Source organism: Hyperolius riggenbachi, chromosome 9 (genome assembly GCF_040937935.1).
Source record: "Hyperolius riggenbachi isolate aHypRig1 chromosome 9, aHypRig1.pri, whole genome shotgun sequence".
Taxonomy (NCBI): Eukaryota; Metazoa; Chordata; class Amphibia; order Anura; family Hyperoliidae; genus Hyperolius; species Hyperolius riggenbachi.
Genome location: NC_090654.1, coordinates 292,911,245 through 292,929,791, shown reverse-complemented (window position 1 = coordinate 292,929,791; position 18,547 = coordinate 292,911,245). Strand labels below are relative to the sequence as shown.

Below are 18,547 nucleotides of genomic sequence, written 5' to 3'. Positions count from 1 at the left end.
TTGTCCACCGGGCATCCTGACGGTCCCCCCCCCCCCCCCCCCCCCCCCCGGTAAGCGTGGCGAAGAGTTTTTAAGCTGAACATTTATTTGACTCATGCTGGAGTTTTCTTTTAAAATGGAAAAACAGTACTCACCTAAACAGTCCCGCCCATCCGCGGAAAACACGAATCCTGGCAGACATTCACAGCGGAAGCTTCCAGGCAGATTCTGGCACTGGGCATTCTGTCCGCAGTTAGCAAGCCCCTGCTCGCATTCATCGACATCTGCCGACAAACACAAAATACACATGAGTATGACGACTGCGGCCACACCCACCCAGACAATATGGAAAGGCGAATAACCACACCCACAGCCAATCACACCACGCCTCCAGAAAACCTCCAGGCACTCCGGTTTCCTCCCACATCTCAAAAACATACAAATAAGTTAATTGGCTTCCCCCTAAATTGGCCCTAAACTACGATACATACACTACACGATATAGACATACAACTATGGTAGGGACTAGATTATGAGCCCCTCTGAGGGACAGTTAGTGACAAGACAATAAATACTCTGTACAGTGCTGCGTAATATGTCAGCGCCGTATAAATACTTACATCTCACTAATATTATAAATGTGAAAGTTTGGATGTTTGTTACTTAATCACATGACAATGGCTGAACGGATTTAAATGAAATTTGGCACACACATAGTACATTACCTGGAATAACCTATAGGATACTTTTTATCCCCATAACCAAAAAGTGGGTGGAGACAAATACAAATTTCACCGGGAAAATGTAAACTGCAGCCATTCTTACTGTAATGAGAAGTATATGGAGGCTGCCATATTTATTTCCTTTTAAGCAATAATAATTATAATTGCAGTATTTGTATAGCGCCTTTCTCCTGTCGGACTCAAAGCGCTTGCGAGGCAGCCACTAGAGCGCACTCAGTAGGCAGTAGCAATGTTAAGGAGACTTGCCCAAGAAACTCCTTACTGAATAGGTGCTGGCTTACTGAACAGGCAGAGCCGAGATTTGAACCCAGGTCTCCTGTGTCAGAGGCAGAGCCCTTAACCATTACACTAGCCAGCCACTGCAATACCAGTTGCCTGACAGCCCCGCTGATCTATCTGGCTGAAGTAGTGGCTGAATCACACCAGAAACAAGCATGCAGCTAATCTTGTCATATCTGTCACAATTGTCAGAAACACCTGATCTGCTGCATGCTTGTTCAGGGGCTGTGTCTGAAAGTATTAGAGGCAGAGGATCAGCAGTATAGCCAGGTAACTGGTATAGCTTAAATGGAAATAAATATGGCAGCCTCCATACACCTCTCTCTACAGTTCTCCTTTAATGGCAGGGTTCTCAAACTTTGCACATTTGGTCGCTGGATGACTGGGATTAATATTCAGAAAAGTGGGTGGAGCCTACAAAAGCCAATCAAAATTCACCTATTGATTTTCAAGGGGAATATTTAATTGCTGCCATTACTGCACTGTTAATGGCACAGGCCTCAAACCTGGTACAGTTGGTCATTGGGTGACTGGGGTTCAAATTCAGAAAAGGGGTTGGAACCACATCCAATAAGATTTGTTTCATTTCAATCAAATTAATGATACCAAAGCTCATAAATTAGGTCATTGAGAAATTAAGAAATTGTGTGTTAGGGTTAGGAAAAGTGGGCGGAGCCAAAAACAGTCACATACATACCCGGGCAACGCCGGGTCATCAGCTAGTAAAGAAATACATGATATATATATGGTACATATATTCCTGTAGCCGTGTTAATAGCACAGATAAGACTGCAGATATAGGACTAGAGCCACTTACCAGCGCACTCGCGCCCGTCTCCATAGTAACCAGGCGCGCAGACGCACGTGTAGTTCTCTCCTGCGGATGGCTGGCACTGAGCTCTTGTGTCACACACGTGCGTTCCGTCAAAGCAGGGGCTCACCGGTGCCGGTTCCTGGCCGGAATCTGGTGCATCACAAGATTTGTGCAAAGTTATTAATAAAATGCTAAAGATGCCTTCTACTTATTAAAAAAAAAAAAAGCAAAATTCAAAAATGTATTTTAAAAGGTCTGTAAATAAATCAATAAACTTAAACAACATTCATTTTTAGATGACATTGCATTCTTTGCAAATAACCAACGGTATTCACCCAGCCAGACCCCGAAGCGATTAAAGTCACTATGGCTGATTTATAATCATTTTATTATTATTATTTAGTATTTATATAGTGCTGACATCTCCTGCAGCACATTACAGAGTACATAGTCATGTCACTGACTGTCCTCAGAGGCGCTCACACTCTAATCCTACCATAGTCATAGTCTAATGTCCTACCATATTATTATTATGTATTTATATAGCACTGACATCTTCTGCAGCACATTACAGAGTACATAGTCATGTCACTGACTGTCCTTAGAGGAGCTCACACTCTCATCCTACCATAGTCATAGTCTAATGTCCTACCATATTATTATTATTATGTATTTATATAGCACTGACATCTCCTGCAGCACATTACAGAGTACATAGTCATGTCACTGACTGTCCTCAGAGGAGCTCACAATCTAATCCTACCATAGTCATAGTCTAATGTCCTACCATATTATTATTATGTATTTATATAGCACTGACATCTCCTGCAGCACTGTACAGATTACATAGTCATGTCACTGACTGTCCTCAGAGGAGCTCACAATCTAATCCTACCATAGTCATAGTCTAATGTCCTACCATATTTATATTATGATTATTATTATTATGTATTTATATAGCACTGACATCTCCTGCAGCACTTTACAGAGTACATAGTCATGTCACTGACTGTCCTCAGAGGAGCTCACAATCTAATCCTACCATAGCCATAGTCTAATGTCCTACCATATTATTATTATGTATTTATATAGCACTGACATCTTCTGCAGCACTGTACAGAGTACATAGTCATGTCACTGACTGTCCTCAGAGGGGCTCACAATCTAGACCCACCCTAGTCATAGTCTAATGTCCTACCATATTATTATTATGTATTTCTATAGCACTGACATCTTCTGCAGCACTTTACAGAGTACATAGTCATGTCACTGACTGTCCTCAGAGAAGCTCACAATCTAATCCTGCCATAGTCATAGTCTAATGTCCTACCATATTATTACTATGTATTTATATAGCACTGACATCTTCTGCAGCACTGTACAGAGTACATAGTCATGTCACTGACTGTCCTCAGAGGGGCTCACAATCTAGACCCACCATAGTCATAGTCTATTGTCCTACCATATTATTATTATTATGTATTTCTATAGCACTGACATCTTCTGCAGCACTTTACAGAGTACATAGTTATGTCACTGACTGTCCTCAGAGGAGCTCACAATCTAGACCCACCATAGTCATAGTCTATTGTCCTACCATATTATTATTATTATGTATTTCTATAGCACTGACATCTTCTGCAGCACTTTACAGAGTACATAGTCATGTCACTGACTGTCCTCAGAGGAGCTCACAATCTAATTCTACCAAAGTCATAGTCTAATGTCCTACCATATTATTATGTATATATATATAGCACTGACATCTTCTGCAGCACTTTACAGAGTACATAGTCATGTCACTGACTGTCCTCAGAGGAGCTCACACTCTAATCCTACCATAGTCATAGTCTAATGTCCTACCATATTATTATTATGTATTTATATAGCACTGACATCTCCTGCAGCACTTTACAGAGTACATAGTTATGTCACTGACTTTCCTCTGAGGAGCTCACACTCTAATCCTACCATAGTCATAGTCTAATGTCCTACCATATCATTATTATGTATTTATATAGCACTGACATCTCCTGCAGCACATTACAGAGTACATAGTCATGTCACTGACTGTCCTCAGAGGAGCTCACACTCTAACCCTACCATAGTCATAGTCTAATGTCCTACCATATTATTATTATGTATTTATATAGCACTGACATCTTCTGCAGCACTGTACAGAGTACATAGTCATGTCACTGGCTGTCCTCAGAGGAGCTCACAATCTAATCCTACCATAGTCATATGTCTATGTGTGTATCGTGCAGTGTTTGTATCGCAGACAAATATAGTGGGAAGCCAATTAACTCCTCTGAATGTTTTTGGGATGTCAGAGGAAACCGGAGTGTCCAGAGCAAACCCACAGACAGAACATACAAACTCTGTAATGTGCTGCAGAAGAAATCAGTGCTATATACATACATAAAAATGATATGGTAGGACATTAGAGTATGACTATGGTAGAATTAGATTGTGAGCTCCTCTGAGGACAGTCAGTGACATGACTATGTACTCTGTACAGTGCTGCAGAAGATGTCAGTGCTATATAAATACATAATAATAATATGGTAGGACATTAGACTATGACTATGGTAGGATTAGATTGTGAGCTCCTCTGAGGACAGTCAGTGACATGACTATGTACTCTGTAATGTGCTGCAGGAGATGTCAGTGCTATATAAATACATAATAATAATATGGTAGGACATTAGACTATGACTATGGTAGGATTAGAGTGTGAGCTCCTCTGAGGGCAGTCAGTGACATGACTATGTACTCTGTAATGTGCTGCAGGAGATGTCAGTGCTATATAAATACATAATAATAATATGGTAGGACATTAGACTATGACTATGGTAGGATTAGATTGTGAGCTCCTCTGCGGACAGTCAGTGACATGACTATGTACTCTGTAATGTGCTGCAGAAGATGCCAGTGCTATATAAATACATAATAATAATATGGTAGGACATTACACTATGACTATGGTAGGATTAGAGTGTGAGCTCCTCTGAGGACAGTCAGTGACATGACTATGCACTCTGTAATGTGCTGCAGGAGATGTCAGTGCTATATAAATACATAATAATAATATGGTAGGACATTAGACTATGACTATGGTAGGATTAGAGTGTGAGCTCCTCTGAGGGCAGTCAGTGACATGACTATGTACTCTGTAATGTGCTGCAGGAGATGTCAGTGCTATATAAATACATAATAATAATATGGTAGGACATTAGACTATGACTATGGTAGGATTAGATTGTGAGCTCCTCTGCGGACAGTCAGTGACATGACTATGTACTCTGTAATGTGCTGCAGAAGATGCCAGTGCTATATAAATACATAATAATAATATGGTAGGACATTACACTATGACTATGGTAGGATTAGAGTGTGAGCTCCTCTGAGGACAGTCAGTGACATGACTATGCACTCTGTAATGTGCTGCAGGAGATGTCAGTGCTATATAAATCTATATATATAAAATCGGATGTACAGTATGTGTGTATGTGTATGTGTGTGTGTATGTATGTATGTATGTGCTGCGATCACGCAAAAACGGCTTGACCGATTTGAACGAAACTTGGTACACAGATCCCTTACTACCTGGGATGATATGTTCTGGGGGTCTCGGGTCCCCCCTGCACATGTGGGCGGAGCTACAAACAGCTAATCAGATTTCACCCATTCAAGTCAATGAAAAAAATGTAAAAGGCTGGCATTCTCACAGTAATCAAGCCAGAGTCCCCACATTTGGCGCATTTGGTCACTTGGTGACTGAGGTTACAAATCCAGGAAAAGTGGGCGGAGCATTAAACAGCCAATGAAATTTCAGCCGTTCATTTTCAATGGAAAAAATGAAAACTGCAGCCATTCTTACACTGTTGATCGCAGGGTTTTTAAACTTGGCACACTTGGTCACTGGGTAAATGAGATTAATATTCAGGAAAGTGGGTGGAGCCTACAACAGCCAATCAAAATGTACCTACTGATTTTCAAGGGAAAAATTTACACTGCTGCCATTCTTACACTGTTAATAGCAGATGCCTCAAACCTGCTGCAGTCAGTCATTGGGTGACTGGGGTCCAAAATTCACTAAAGGGGCGGGGCCACAAACAGCCAATCAGATTTCCTTGGTGGATAAACTGCTTCTATTCACACATTTTTGATGCCAGGAACCTGAAAGCTCACAAACTTGGTCATTGAGTGACTGTGTGTCAAGGTTACAAAAAGTGGGCGGGGCCGAAAACAACATTTACGGGTAAAATATAAACTGCAGCCATTCTTATACGGTTAATGGCAGGGTTCTCAAACTTTGCCCAGTTGGTCACTGGGTGACTGGGATTAATAATGAGGAAAATGGGTGGAGCCTACAACAGCCAATCAAAATTCACCTGTTGATTTTTATGGGGAATATTTAAATTACTGCCATTCTTACACTGTTAATAGCAGATGCCTCAAACCTGGTACAGTTGGTCACTGCGTAACTGGGGGTTAAATTCCTTTTAAAGGGGCAGAGCCACAAACAATCAGATTTGTTTAATTTCAATGGGAAGATACAAACTGTTGATGCCAAGGACCCCAAAGCTCAAAAACTTGGTCATTGAGTCATTGACTATGTCAAGGTTAGAAAAAGTGGGCGGCGCCAACAACTACATTTTTTTTACACGGGAAAATCTAAACTGCAACCATTCTTACACTGTTAATGGCAGGGTTCCCAAACTTGACACAATTAGGCACTGGGTGACTGGGATTAATATTCATAAATGTGGGTGGAGCCTACAACAGCCAATCAAAATTCACCTATTGATTGATTTTCAAGGGGAATATTTACATTGCTACTATTATTACAATGTTAATGGCAGAGGCATCAAAACTGATATCATTGGGTGACTGGGGTCTAAATTTACTAAAGGGGGTGGAGCCACAAGCAGTGTCTTCTTACACTGTTAACAGCAGAGGCCTCAAACCTGCCACAGTGGGTCATTATGTGACTGGGGTTCAAATTCACTAAAGGGGCGGAGCCACAAACAGCCAATCAGATTTATTTGATGGATAAACTGATACCATTCACTCATTTTTGATGCCAGGAACCTGAAAGTTCACAAACTTGGTCATTGAGTGGCTGTGTGTCAAGGTTACAAAAAGTGGGTGGAGCCAAAAACAGATTTCACTGGGAAAATGTAAACTGCAGCCCTTCTTCACAGTTAATGGCAGGGATCTCAGACTCAGCATAGTTGGTTACTGGGTGACTGAAATTCATATTCAGAAAAGTTGACATTCTTGCATTGTTAATGGCACAAGCCTCAAACCTGATACAGTCAATCACTGGGTGACTGGGGTCCAAATTCACTAAATGGAGCGGAGCCACAAACAGCCAATTAGATTTGTTAGATTGATTTTAGGCATTCTGTTATTGGCAGGGTTCTCAAACTTGACACAGTTGGTCACTGGATGACTGGGATTAATATTCCGGAAAGTGGGTGGAGCCTACAACTGCCAATCAAAATTCACGTATTGATTTTCAAGGGGAATATTGAAACTGCTGCCATTCTTACACTGTTAATGGCACAAGCCTCAAACCTTCTACAGTGGGTCATTATGTGACTGGGGTTAAAATTCATTAAGGGGTGGAGCCACAAACAGCCAATTAGATTTCTTTGCTGGATAAACTGCTTCCATTCACACAATTTTCATGCCAGGAACCCGAAAGCTCTCAAACTTGGTCATTGAGTGACTGTGTGTCAAGGTCACAAAAACTGGGTCAAATACAAATTTCACTGGGAAAATGTAAACTGCAGCCCTTCTTCACTGTTAATGGCAGGGATCTCAAACTTTGCATAGTTTGTTACTGGGTAACTGGGATTAATATTCAGAAGAGTGGGTGGAGCTGAAAAAGCCAATCAAAAATCACCTGTTGATTTTCAAGGTGAAAATTTAAATTGCTGCCATTCTTGCACTGTTAATGGCACAAGCCTCAAACGTGGTACAGTTGGTCATAGAGTCACTGGGGTTCAAATTCAGAAAAGGGGGCGGAGCCACAAACTGGGAAAATACAAATTACTGAAGCCAAGGACCCCAAAGCTCACAAACTTGGTCATTGAGTTACTTTGTGTCCAGGTTACAAAAAGTGGGCGGAGCCAAAAACAAATTTCACTGGGAAAATGTAAACTGCAGCCCTTCTTACACTGTTAATAGCAGGGTTCTCAAACTTTGCCCAGATGGTCACTGAGTGACTGAAATTAATATTCAGGGAAGCGGGTGGAGCCTATAATAGCCAATCAAAATTTACCTTTTGATTTTCAAGGGGAATATTTAAATTGCTGCCCTTTTTACACTGTTAATAGCAGATGCCTCAAACTTGGTACAGTTGGTCATTGGGTGACTGGAGTTCAAATGCTGGAGGGGGGAGAAGCCACAAACAGCCTATCTGATTTAATTTCTATGGGAATATACAAATTATTGATGCCAAAGATACCCAAAGCTCACAAACTTGGTAATTGAGTGTGTGTGTTAGGGTTAGAAAGTGGGCGGAGCCAACAACAGCCAAATAAATACCGGGTCATCAGCTAGTACATAATAATAATATGGTAGGACATTAGACTATGACTATGGTAGGATTAGATTGTGAGCTCCTCTGAGGACAGTCAGTGACATGATTATGTACTCTGTAATGTGCTGCAGAAGATGTCAGTGCTATATAAATACATAATAATAATATGGTAGGACATTACACTATGGCAATGGTGGGATTAGATTGTGAGCTCCTCTGAGGACAGTCAGTGACATGACTATGTACTCTGTAATGTGCTGCAGGAGATGTCAGTGCTATATAAATACATAATAATAATATGGTAGGACATTAGACTATGACTATGGTAGGATTAGAGTGTGAGCTCCTCTGAGGACAGTCAGTGACATGACTATGTACTCTGTTAAGTGCTGCAGAAGATGTCAGCACTATATAAATACATAATAATAATAATAATAATAATAATAATAATATGGTAAGACATTAGACTATGGCTGCGGTCAGATGAGGAGGGGGGTGGGGTGCTATGGACCAGGTATTCGCAGGCCTGGGATAACCATGATTGATCTTTGCTGACAATGCTTGCTGGGATCAGCTCAGGAATGACCCCCGTAATTCCCACACATCCTCCCCTCAGACCCCATAAAGCCTGTTCCGGATGTCACACAGCGGGTCCATCTGCTGAGCAGATTATGGCGAGCGTTCCACACAGGCCGGCGCACGACTCGGAGGGCCTCATTAAATCTTCTCAGCCCCTCGAGCCGCTCGCTGGTGATCCTAATGAAGAGTTCCCTCCATTCTCCCGCCGGACTTTCATGTACTGCGGCTGTCACTTGACATGTCTCTCTGCCCTGTGCCCCCTTCCCCGGCTGTCACTTAAGAGGTCTCTCTGCCCCGCCCCCCCCCCCCCCCCCCCCCCCCCCCCCCCGGCTGGAGGCTCCATTCAATTTTCACAAGCGTGTAATTTGCCCGGACACTTCCTCCCTGCTTTGTTCCTGTGACATTGTAAAAGGCGGCGGCGGTCCGCTCGGCTTTTGTATCGGGCTAATGAATGCCGCCTCCCCCCTTTATGGAGAAGATTAGGTGGCCTCAGATTCCTGACCCAAAATTAGTCACCCCGCTGCCCAGCAGAAAAAGGGGCTTTTGTGACATAAAAGAGAAAGAGAGAAAGAACCCCTCCTCAGCCGGCTCCCAACACACAAGCAGGGCGAGGAGAGAAATCCCGAGATAATAGAAAACACGACTATAAAAGACGATGTTCATGAAAAAGAGCTAAAAAGAGCCTCTGTATAGTCGGCCCACACTCTGGTGTCTTCTCCCCATTCCTCTGATCTGCTGATATTCCCAAAGCTTCAACACAGCTTTAGGGCTCGAACCCACTAGAGCGATTTTGTGAGCGTTTAGGCAGCAATTCAAACCGCTAGCGATTTCCCTAAACGCTCAGCTAATGTTAATGGATGCGTCAAATTCCACTGGAGCGATTGCAATGACCAAAATACTCGCAAATGCCGGACATGCAGCATTTTTAGCATTTAGCGTTTCTGCAATGTATATTAAAAGCTAGCATAATCGCTTGTAAAAACCTACACAGAGCGATTTTGCTAGCGTTTTTACATTACTGCACACTTTAAAAAAATGTAAATTAATTGAAAGGACCAATCAGAATTAAAAACGCTAATCGCTCATAAAATCGCTTACAAACCGCTCGTTAAAAATGATAGCAATTGCGATTAGCGATAGCGTTTTGTAGTGGGTTCCAGGATTTACAAAAAGTCAATTCACCCAAAATAGCTAGTGGTGTCCTATGTGGAATGTGGGTGAGTCAAATCTCCCAGACATCTGTGTATTTCTGATATATAGATAGTGTCTCACTGTTACTACACAGCCGGGAGTTCTGACTGTACCTTCACTAGAGACCAGTGACATCACTGATAATACAGCCTATCCATTCACTAGAGACCAGTGACATCACTGATAATACAGCCTATCCATTCACTAGAGGCCAGTGACATCACTGAGAGTGCAGCCTATCTATTCACTAGAGACCGGTGACATCACTGAGAATGCAGCTTATCCCTTCACTAGAGACCAGTGACATCACTGATAATGCAGCCTATCCATTCACTAGAGAGCAGTGACATCACTGAGAATGCAGCATATCCATTCACTAGAGGCCAGTGACATCACTGAGAATGCAGCCTATCCCTTCACTAGAGACCAGTGACATCACTGATAATACAGCCTATCCATTCACTAGAGACCAGTGACATCACTGATAATACAGCCTATCCATTCACTAGAGGCCAGTGACATCACTGAGAATGCAGCCTATCCATTCACTAGAGACCGGTGACATCACTGAGAATGTAGCCTATTCATTCACTAGAGGCCAGTGACATCACTGAGAATGTAGCCTATCCATTCACTAGAGACCAGTGACATCACTGAGAATGCAGCCTATCCAATCACTAGAGACTAGTGACATAACTGAGAATGCAGCCTATCCAATCACTAGAGACCAGTGACATCACTGAGAATGCAGCCTATCCATTCACTAGAGACCAGTGGCATCACTGAGAATGCAGCCTATCCATTCACTAGAGACCAGTGACATCACTGAGAATGCAGCCTATCCATTCACTAGAGACCAGTGACATCACTGAGAATGCAGCCTATCCATTCACTAGAGAGCAGTGACATCACTGGGAATGCAGCCTATCCATTCACTAGAGACCAGTGACATCACTGAGAATGCAGCCTATCCATTCACTAGAGACCAGTGACATCACTAAGAATGTAGCCTATCCATTCACTAGAGACCAGTGACATCACTGAGAATGCAGCCTATCCAATCACTAGAGACCAGTTACATCACTGAGAATGCAGCCTATCCAATCACTAGAGGTCAGTGACATCACTGAGAATGCAGCCTATCCAATCACTAGAGGCCAGTGACATCAATGAGAATGCAGCCTATCCAATTCAAGACTGAAGATATCATGTATATGCAGCCTACCCGTTCAGTAGAAACTAGTGTGAGGTCACATTGAATTGTATTTGCATGTTGTCAATGATTCAATTCTGTCACCTGCTCTTTCACAAACTGTAGCAATGTAACTATGAACAGGTCCTCTTACCGTGTACAGATCCAATGTGGCTGGTCACAGCGAATCGGAGAACCTTCTCATCCTTGTTGTACACGGCGAAGACGCGATCGACGGAGAGTTTCTGTGCGTTGGGCGCGTACCTCTGTGCGTGGCCACACTCCTGGTAGGTGATGTTCTGCTTCAGCCGATAGGACAGTTTCTGCACTTCATTGTTCTGTGAGGTCACGGTGTACTCTCTGTATGCTGTAGATGTCACCACTGCAAAACCATCAGAGAGAGTTTAAATAACACTGAGGAGGGATCAGTCACTCACAAAGGCAGCATGCTTTACTATCCCACTTTAGGAACTCACAAAATCCTTCTCAGGCATTGCTACAGAGCTTCTTGCTGCAGGCCATGGCTGCAGTGGAGTGATGGTCAATGTGATGCTAATTATTACAAGTTGATGCAAACTGTGTGCAGCTTGGAATCGCACAGGCAGCCAGCTAATCCACACTGCATAAATTTACATTTGTAGCAACTCAGAATCATTAGGATCCTATTGACTGTCCGTAGTTGCAGCGACTGCCAACAAATAGCTAGCCATGCCACTTACTTAAAGCGGAACTGTCGCGAAAATCTTACAATTTAAAACACTTACAAATAAGAAGTACATTTCTCCCAGAGTAAAATGAGCCATAAATGACTTTTCTCCTATGTTGCTGTCACTTACAGTAGGTAGTAGAAATCTGAGAACCGACAGGTTTTGGACTAGCACATCCTCTCATAGGGGGGTTCTCAGGGTTTTCTTTATTTTTAAAAGCACTTAGTGAATGGCAGTTGCTCCGTCCAACTGCCAAAATAGTGAATGGTGATCGTGGAGGCTGGCCAGCATCTTTGTATTAATTATTTTCAGGGAATGTCTTTTTAAAGAATAAAGGCCATGCTGAGAATCCCCCATGAAGAGATGGACTAGCCCAAAACCTGTCGGTTCTGTCAGATTTCTACTACCTACTGTAAGTGACAGCAACATAGGAGAAAAGTCATTTATGGCTCATTTTACTCAGAAAGAAACATATTTCTCATTTGTATGTGTTTTACATTTTAAAGAGACACTGAAGCAAAAAAAAAAAAATATGATATAGTGAATTGGTTGTGTACTATGAATAATTACTAGAAGATTAGCAGCAAAGAAAATATTCTCATATTTTTATTTTCAGGTATATGATGTTTTTTCTAACATTGCATCATTCTCTAATATGTGCAGATTACACAACACTCAGCATTCAATGTGCAGATTACACAATACTCAGCATTCAAAATGTTTCTTTCAGAGCAGTCTGTGAACTAATGACCTCTCCTCTGGCAGAGAAAAAGTAAACAGTTGAGATAATAAAAGTCAGAACACAGCCCTCTCCACGGTCAAATGAATGGCTTTTTTGCATAGAGATAACAACTGGAATTTCTTAACTCTTCCTGTACTGGAAACAATAAGACTGATGTATCTGATCTTAATGGTTTATTTCTTAGCTGTACTACACATACAAATCATAATATCATCATTTTTTTTCGCTTCAGTGTCTCTTTAAGAGTTTCGCAGCAGTTCCTCTTGAACATGTCAGGGAAAGTGACCCTAAAACATCCTCCAGAAGCTCGGCACTGGGATATCTGATCTTCCCTCCCCCTTACCAGGCCTCTCATTGGTCCATTTGTTTAGAGACCAGTGACATCACCGAGAAGGCATATAGTATAACATAATTCTGCCGCTAGCAGATGATACCAAATCTTATCTGTAGCATATTCTAAATGAAAACAGAATCATGTTATTAAGTGTTAAGCAGATTTTAGGGGATCTGATTTTTTTAAGATCTGATATTTAATTAATCATTTATCTATTAATTTATGTTTTTATGCATTTTTACCTACTGTGGTTATATATTGGTACTGAGGAGCTCTTCTCGCTATTTTAGGCACTTTTATTGGCCTGAGGAAGCGGGCTCAGACCTGCGAAACGCGTTGCCTGTGCTAAATAAAAATCTTTTGTAAAATTACAAAGATTTTGCCCTTTTCTTCAAGAGGGCGACCACATCCGGGTCCCGGCTAGGACCACCCCGAGTGGAGTCGGGTTAGTTGTCTCCACCTGCTACCTTTGGTCGGTTGCCCCTTGCAACCCCCCTTTGTGAGTAGTATTTTTTCTTATTCACCCATTTCACCTACGTTTGACGTATTACACTATTGGGCTCCCGTTTTTGTTTCCAGTGCCTTTTTCCTACAGGGTGCCAAGACACCCTGCCACACTCCATGATCATGTAAATGCTGCAGTGACAGAGATCCGGTGGGTAGTAGTTATAAAATGACCCTTTTTTTAACCAATTGTGCTTGGTGGGTTTGGCTAATCTACTTCCCCCCTTATTAAGGAGGTGACCAGATGGCACTATAAGCCCCCATTCTATTACCACCCCCTAGTGGGGGAAACGGGTGTAGAAAGAAACCTTGTACTCAGAACAGGGAGGAGCGAGAAAGAAGGGCTGGAGGCTGCACTGTTCCGCCGGCATCAAGCTGTATAGCAGTTGTATGCTTATTAAAGAGACTCTCATCTCTCAAAAAAAAAACAGTTTTTACTCCAGATTGCTGTTAAGTATGTGCCACTTAAAATGCTGTATACCCGCGGCTGAATACTCACTATAATCCCCCGGGAGAAATTTGTGCGGTGCTTCCGTGCAGAGGCAGAGCTTTGGGCTGTTGTTCTGCCTCTAATCACGTCTATCTGCGCTGATCGCTGCGCTCCGCCCCCTCAGTCTTCTATCACTGAGAGGGGCGGGGAAGAGGCGGCGGTCAGCGCAGATGGAGGCAGAGCAACAGCCCAAAGCTCTGCCTCCTTTTGGCAGCAAAATCCGCAACCAAGAAAGTCGTGGATCTTTGCCCAGGGATTTCGGTGGGGTTATAGTGACTATTCAGCCGCGGGCGTTTTAGGTGGCACAATAATACTTAACAGCAATCTAAAATAAAAAGTGTGGGTTTTTGAGACCTCAGAGTCTCCTTAAAGAGGACCTGTAGTGAAAATAACACAATGAATAACATTGCTTATTTTTTGCAATATTCGCTAACAGATTATTTAGTGGGATTTTTCCATTGTAAAAGCTTTCCTCTCCCTGATTTACATTCTGAAATTTATCACTGTTGGTGACATCTTAAGTTCTGCCAGGTGATCTGTACGGAATGTTCCGTACTGAGAGTTCGATGTACAGAGGGAGATACTGGTTGCTTGGCAGTTGGACACAGCTGCTTCCCACAATGCAACGAGGTTCACAGACAGGAAACTGTCAGAACCATGGTCATGACATCACATTGTGGGAGGGATTTCACCACAATATCAGCCATACAGAGCCCCCTACTGGAGAAAAGGATAAGATTTCTCCTGGGAAAGGGAGTATCAGCTACTGATTGGGATGGAGTTCAATCCTGGGTTAAAGTTCCTGTTTAAAGAGACACTGAAGCGAAAAACAAAATTATGATATAATGAATTGGATGTGTAGTACGGATAATTACCAGAACATTAGTAGCAAAGAAAATATACTCATATTTTTATTTTCAGTTATATAGTGTTTTTTATAACATTGCATCATTCTCTCATATTTGCAGTTTACACACTACTCAGCATTGTAAATGATTTTACAGAGCAGGCCAGCGACCTTTTGAACTGCAGAAAAACAAACAATACAGTGACTGACACTGGAGATAACACGCTTCAGAAGACAGAGCTCTCTGTGACTTTGAAAGTCGTGGAGCTCAATGGCTTTTTTGCATAGATAACAACTGGAGTTTCTTAACTCTTCCTGTGCTGGAGACAATATTTGACTCATATCTCTTCTGCTAATGTTTTATTCCTTAGCTGTACTACACATACAAATCATTATATCATATTTTTTTTTTTCTTCAGTGTCTCTTTAACTAAACAATGCAAAGTGTACCAAGGGATAGGGAATCGTTCATGCAGGTAACTGTTCTGTTCATTTAAAGAGAAACTCCGACCACAAATTGAACTTTATCCCAATCAGTAGCTGATACCCCCTTTTAGAGCCCGTTTCCACTAGCGCGAATTCGCATGCAGACAACGCATGCGGATTCGCATAGGCAATACAAGTGGATGGGACTGTTTCCACTTGTCAGTTTTCATTTGCGTTTTTATGTGCAGGATTTTTCTGCACGGTAGACCCTGCAGAATTTGCCTGCGTGTGGAATGCAGGCGAATCGCAGTCAATGTATTTAATAGGGAAATCGCATGCGTTTTTTGCATGCGTTTTTTCCCGCGATTTCGCGTGCCATTTCGCATTGAAAGTAATGTAAGTTGACACAGGCAGTGACATGGTTAAAATCGCATATACCCTGCCTATGCGAAATCGCGGCAAAAAACGCATGCGGAATCGCATCCGCATGCGATTTTGTCAGCGGTGATATGCGGCGATTCCGCACCGCACTAGTGGAAACGGGCCCTGACATGAGAAATCTATTCCTTTTCACAAACAGACCATCAGGGGGTGCTGTATGGCTGATATTGTGGTGAAACCCCTCCCACAAGAAACCCCTCCCACAAGAAAAGTACGTACTGTTTTTGGCAGTTTCCTGTCTGTGAACCGTGTTGCATTGTGGAAAATAGCTGTTTACAGCTGTTTCCAACTGCCAAAAACCATGCAGCAGCTACATCACCTGCCAACACTAAAATGTTCACTGGAGTTCCTCTTTAAAGAAAACCTGAACTGAAAATTAAAAGTCAAAATAAGTATACACAAGTCATACTTACCTTCCATGTAGTCTATTCCTCAGTGTCTTTCTCCTGTCCCGCGTCCTGTTTGTTAACTGTGATCAAGGGAATTTTCCGTCCTCCATTTTGAAAATGGCCATTACCCATAACAGCGTCCTGGTCAGCACACAGTTAAACTGTAACATCGCCCACTTGAGCCATAGGGAAACATGGATGTTACCTGGTACATCAGTTTTTCTCTCAGCTATAACTGACAGCAACTGATATTTTACCTACAGCAACTGATATATTTCAGATCTGACAAAATATTGTCAGAACTGGAAGGGATATTTGTCAGAAGAAAATGGTGAGCTTCTGAGAGGAACTGATGGCAAGGTAACTATGCAATGTTCATTTGAAGTTACCTCATGTGTTTATTTTAAATATTTTTACTCAGTACAGGTTCTCTTTAAATGTTGCTGACTGGCGCTTCCAATGTGCGGGGAGCTAAGGGGTCCCGGGGTATCACAGCGGCTCTGGGGCCCGGGGATCTCATGGGGTAACGACATTCCCTGTGCTGTTCTAAGCTGAAGGATCCACTCTTGTGGCAGATCTCTTACCTGATCCGGAATACTGGTAGATCTCGTAGTATGGAGCGATGTGGACGCTTGAGGACTCTGGAATGTACGGGATTTTGCCCCTGATGGTGGTCCGCAGGTGGATGTAGTTATCGGAGTCAAAGCCGTCCGCGGTTTGCGTGATGTGAAGAACCTCGTCTCCCGGGGAGAACACCGCCTCGATGTTGTGAACAAACTTTGCACCTGGTGAACGACAACAATAGGCATGGCTGAAACTAAACATCAGGCAAAACGCAGTGCTAAAAACATGAAACAACAGTGTGCATTATAAAAAGGTAATTCAACCTCTTAGAAAAAACATTAACAAGTTTCTCCTTCACACAAAACAGAACTACTGGTTGATAACGAACACTAGAAATCCAGCGCAGGAGATTTGGGTGCAGCCGGCGCCACCATAGACCGTAATAGGAATTACAGCTACAGTGAATAATTTTGGCGCCGTCAGAAAACTGTGCTGAAGTTACTTTTAAAGCTCTGTAATTCCCTACCAACCACGTCAACCTGGAGGGGGAATAGTAATTAACGCTGTGGGGATTTGTGCAGGAGCAGGGTGAGCCGTATACCGGCTGTATCCTGTGCCCAACTCTTCTGGAGGCTTTTTCATAGGCATGCATTTATAGTACCGCTATAGCTCATTCATTTTACAGTCATTTAATTCAACTTGTGCTGTTTCAGCCTGCTTTAGCCTTCATCAGTGGAAGAGATGGCATGGCTCTGTGGGTGGGGCTTATGACAGTGCTCTCAGAGACTGTTAGGCACAGAGTATTCTGTACATACAGGAGCAGACATGCCTGCACTTAGAACAGGGCAGAAGTCAGTAATACAAACATGTCGATATAGCAATACAGAAAACCATTTAAAGTACACTTGAACTGAGAAGAATATGGAAGCTGACATGTATTTCCTGGTAAACAGAGCCGGATCAGTCGGAAGGCAAACCTAGGCAGTTGCCGAAAGCCTGGAGATAGTCTACTTTTAGCCATAACCCCTCAACAAGCATGCAGATCAGGTGTTCTGACTGAAGTCAGACTGGATTAGCTGCATGCTTGTTTCAGGCGTGTGATTCAGCCACTACTGCAGCCAAAGAGATCAGCAGGACTGCCAGGCAACTGGGATTGTTTAACAGGAAATAAATATGGCCTCTTGGTTCAGGTGTGCTCTAAAGCACATTGAAGCACAAGAATATCTTATGTCTGGCCACACTGACAGCTGTAGCGCCCATCTCTGTGTGTGGACAAGGTAAACTCACCAGTAACGCTGAATCCATTCTGATGTCCCGGTTTTTCGAGTGCAAAAAGCCAGCCGAACAATCCGCCAATGGCGGTCAGCGGCGTCAGCGACCAGGAGGCGGGCTCAGGGACCTGGCTGATGGCGGTGTAAGCTCTTCCATCATTCACCACGATATAGGCGTGCAGATCGATGCCATCGAAGCTGACCGGTGTTTGTCCCACCAGGAGATTCCCGCTCACTTTGCCGTTCACACGGTGCGGCGCTCCTGAGATGGTGAGAGAAGACATTTCTGTTCAGACTACGGAAAGATACAACGTCAGCTACACAGAATGGCGGAATTAAAAGGGAAGGCATTGATATGGAAAGACGAGTACATTTTAAAAAGGCGCTCATTAAATAGGGCGAAGGGCAATGTCGAAATACCGGTAAGTTTACCAACATTCTAGTATTCCCGAGTCCCTATAAAAGCAGCTCCAGGGAGACAAGCAGCTGTATCTCTCCT

At 42.8% G+C, this 18,547-nt stretch overlaps 1 protein-coding gene across 1 annotated transcript in view; it reads right to left on the bottom strand.

The window, feature by feature from the left end:
* The window catches only part of NID2 (nidogen 2), a 121,622-nt gene that overhangs the window by 37,114 nt on the left and 65,961 nt on the right, over window positions 1-18,547 (bottom strand). The window contains exons 6-10 of the mRNA XM_068254761.1: window positions 18,065-18,310; window positions 16,798-16,998; window positions 11,488-11,715; window positions 1,819-1,965; window positions 135-263 (exon numbers count right to left, since the gene is read on the bottom strand). Coding sequence (XP_068110862.1) covers window positions 135-263; window positions 1,819-1,965; window positions 11,488-11,715; window positions 16,798-16,998; window positions 18,065-18,310 — 951 coding nt within the window. The remainder of the gene's footprint in view (window positions 1-134; window positions 264-1,818; window positions 1,966-11,487; window positions 11,716-16,797; window positions 16,999-18,064; window positions 18,311-18,547) is intronic.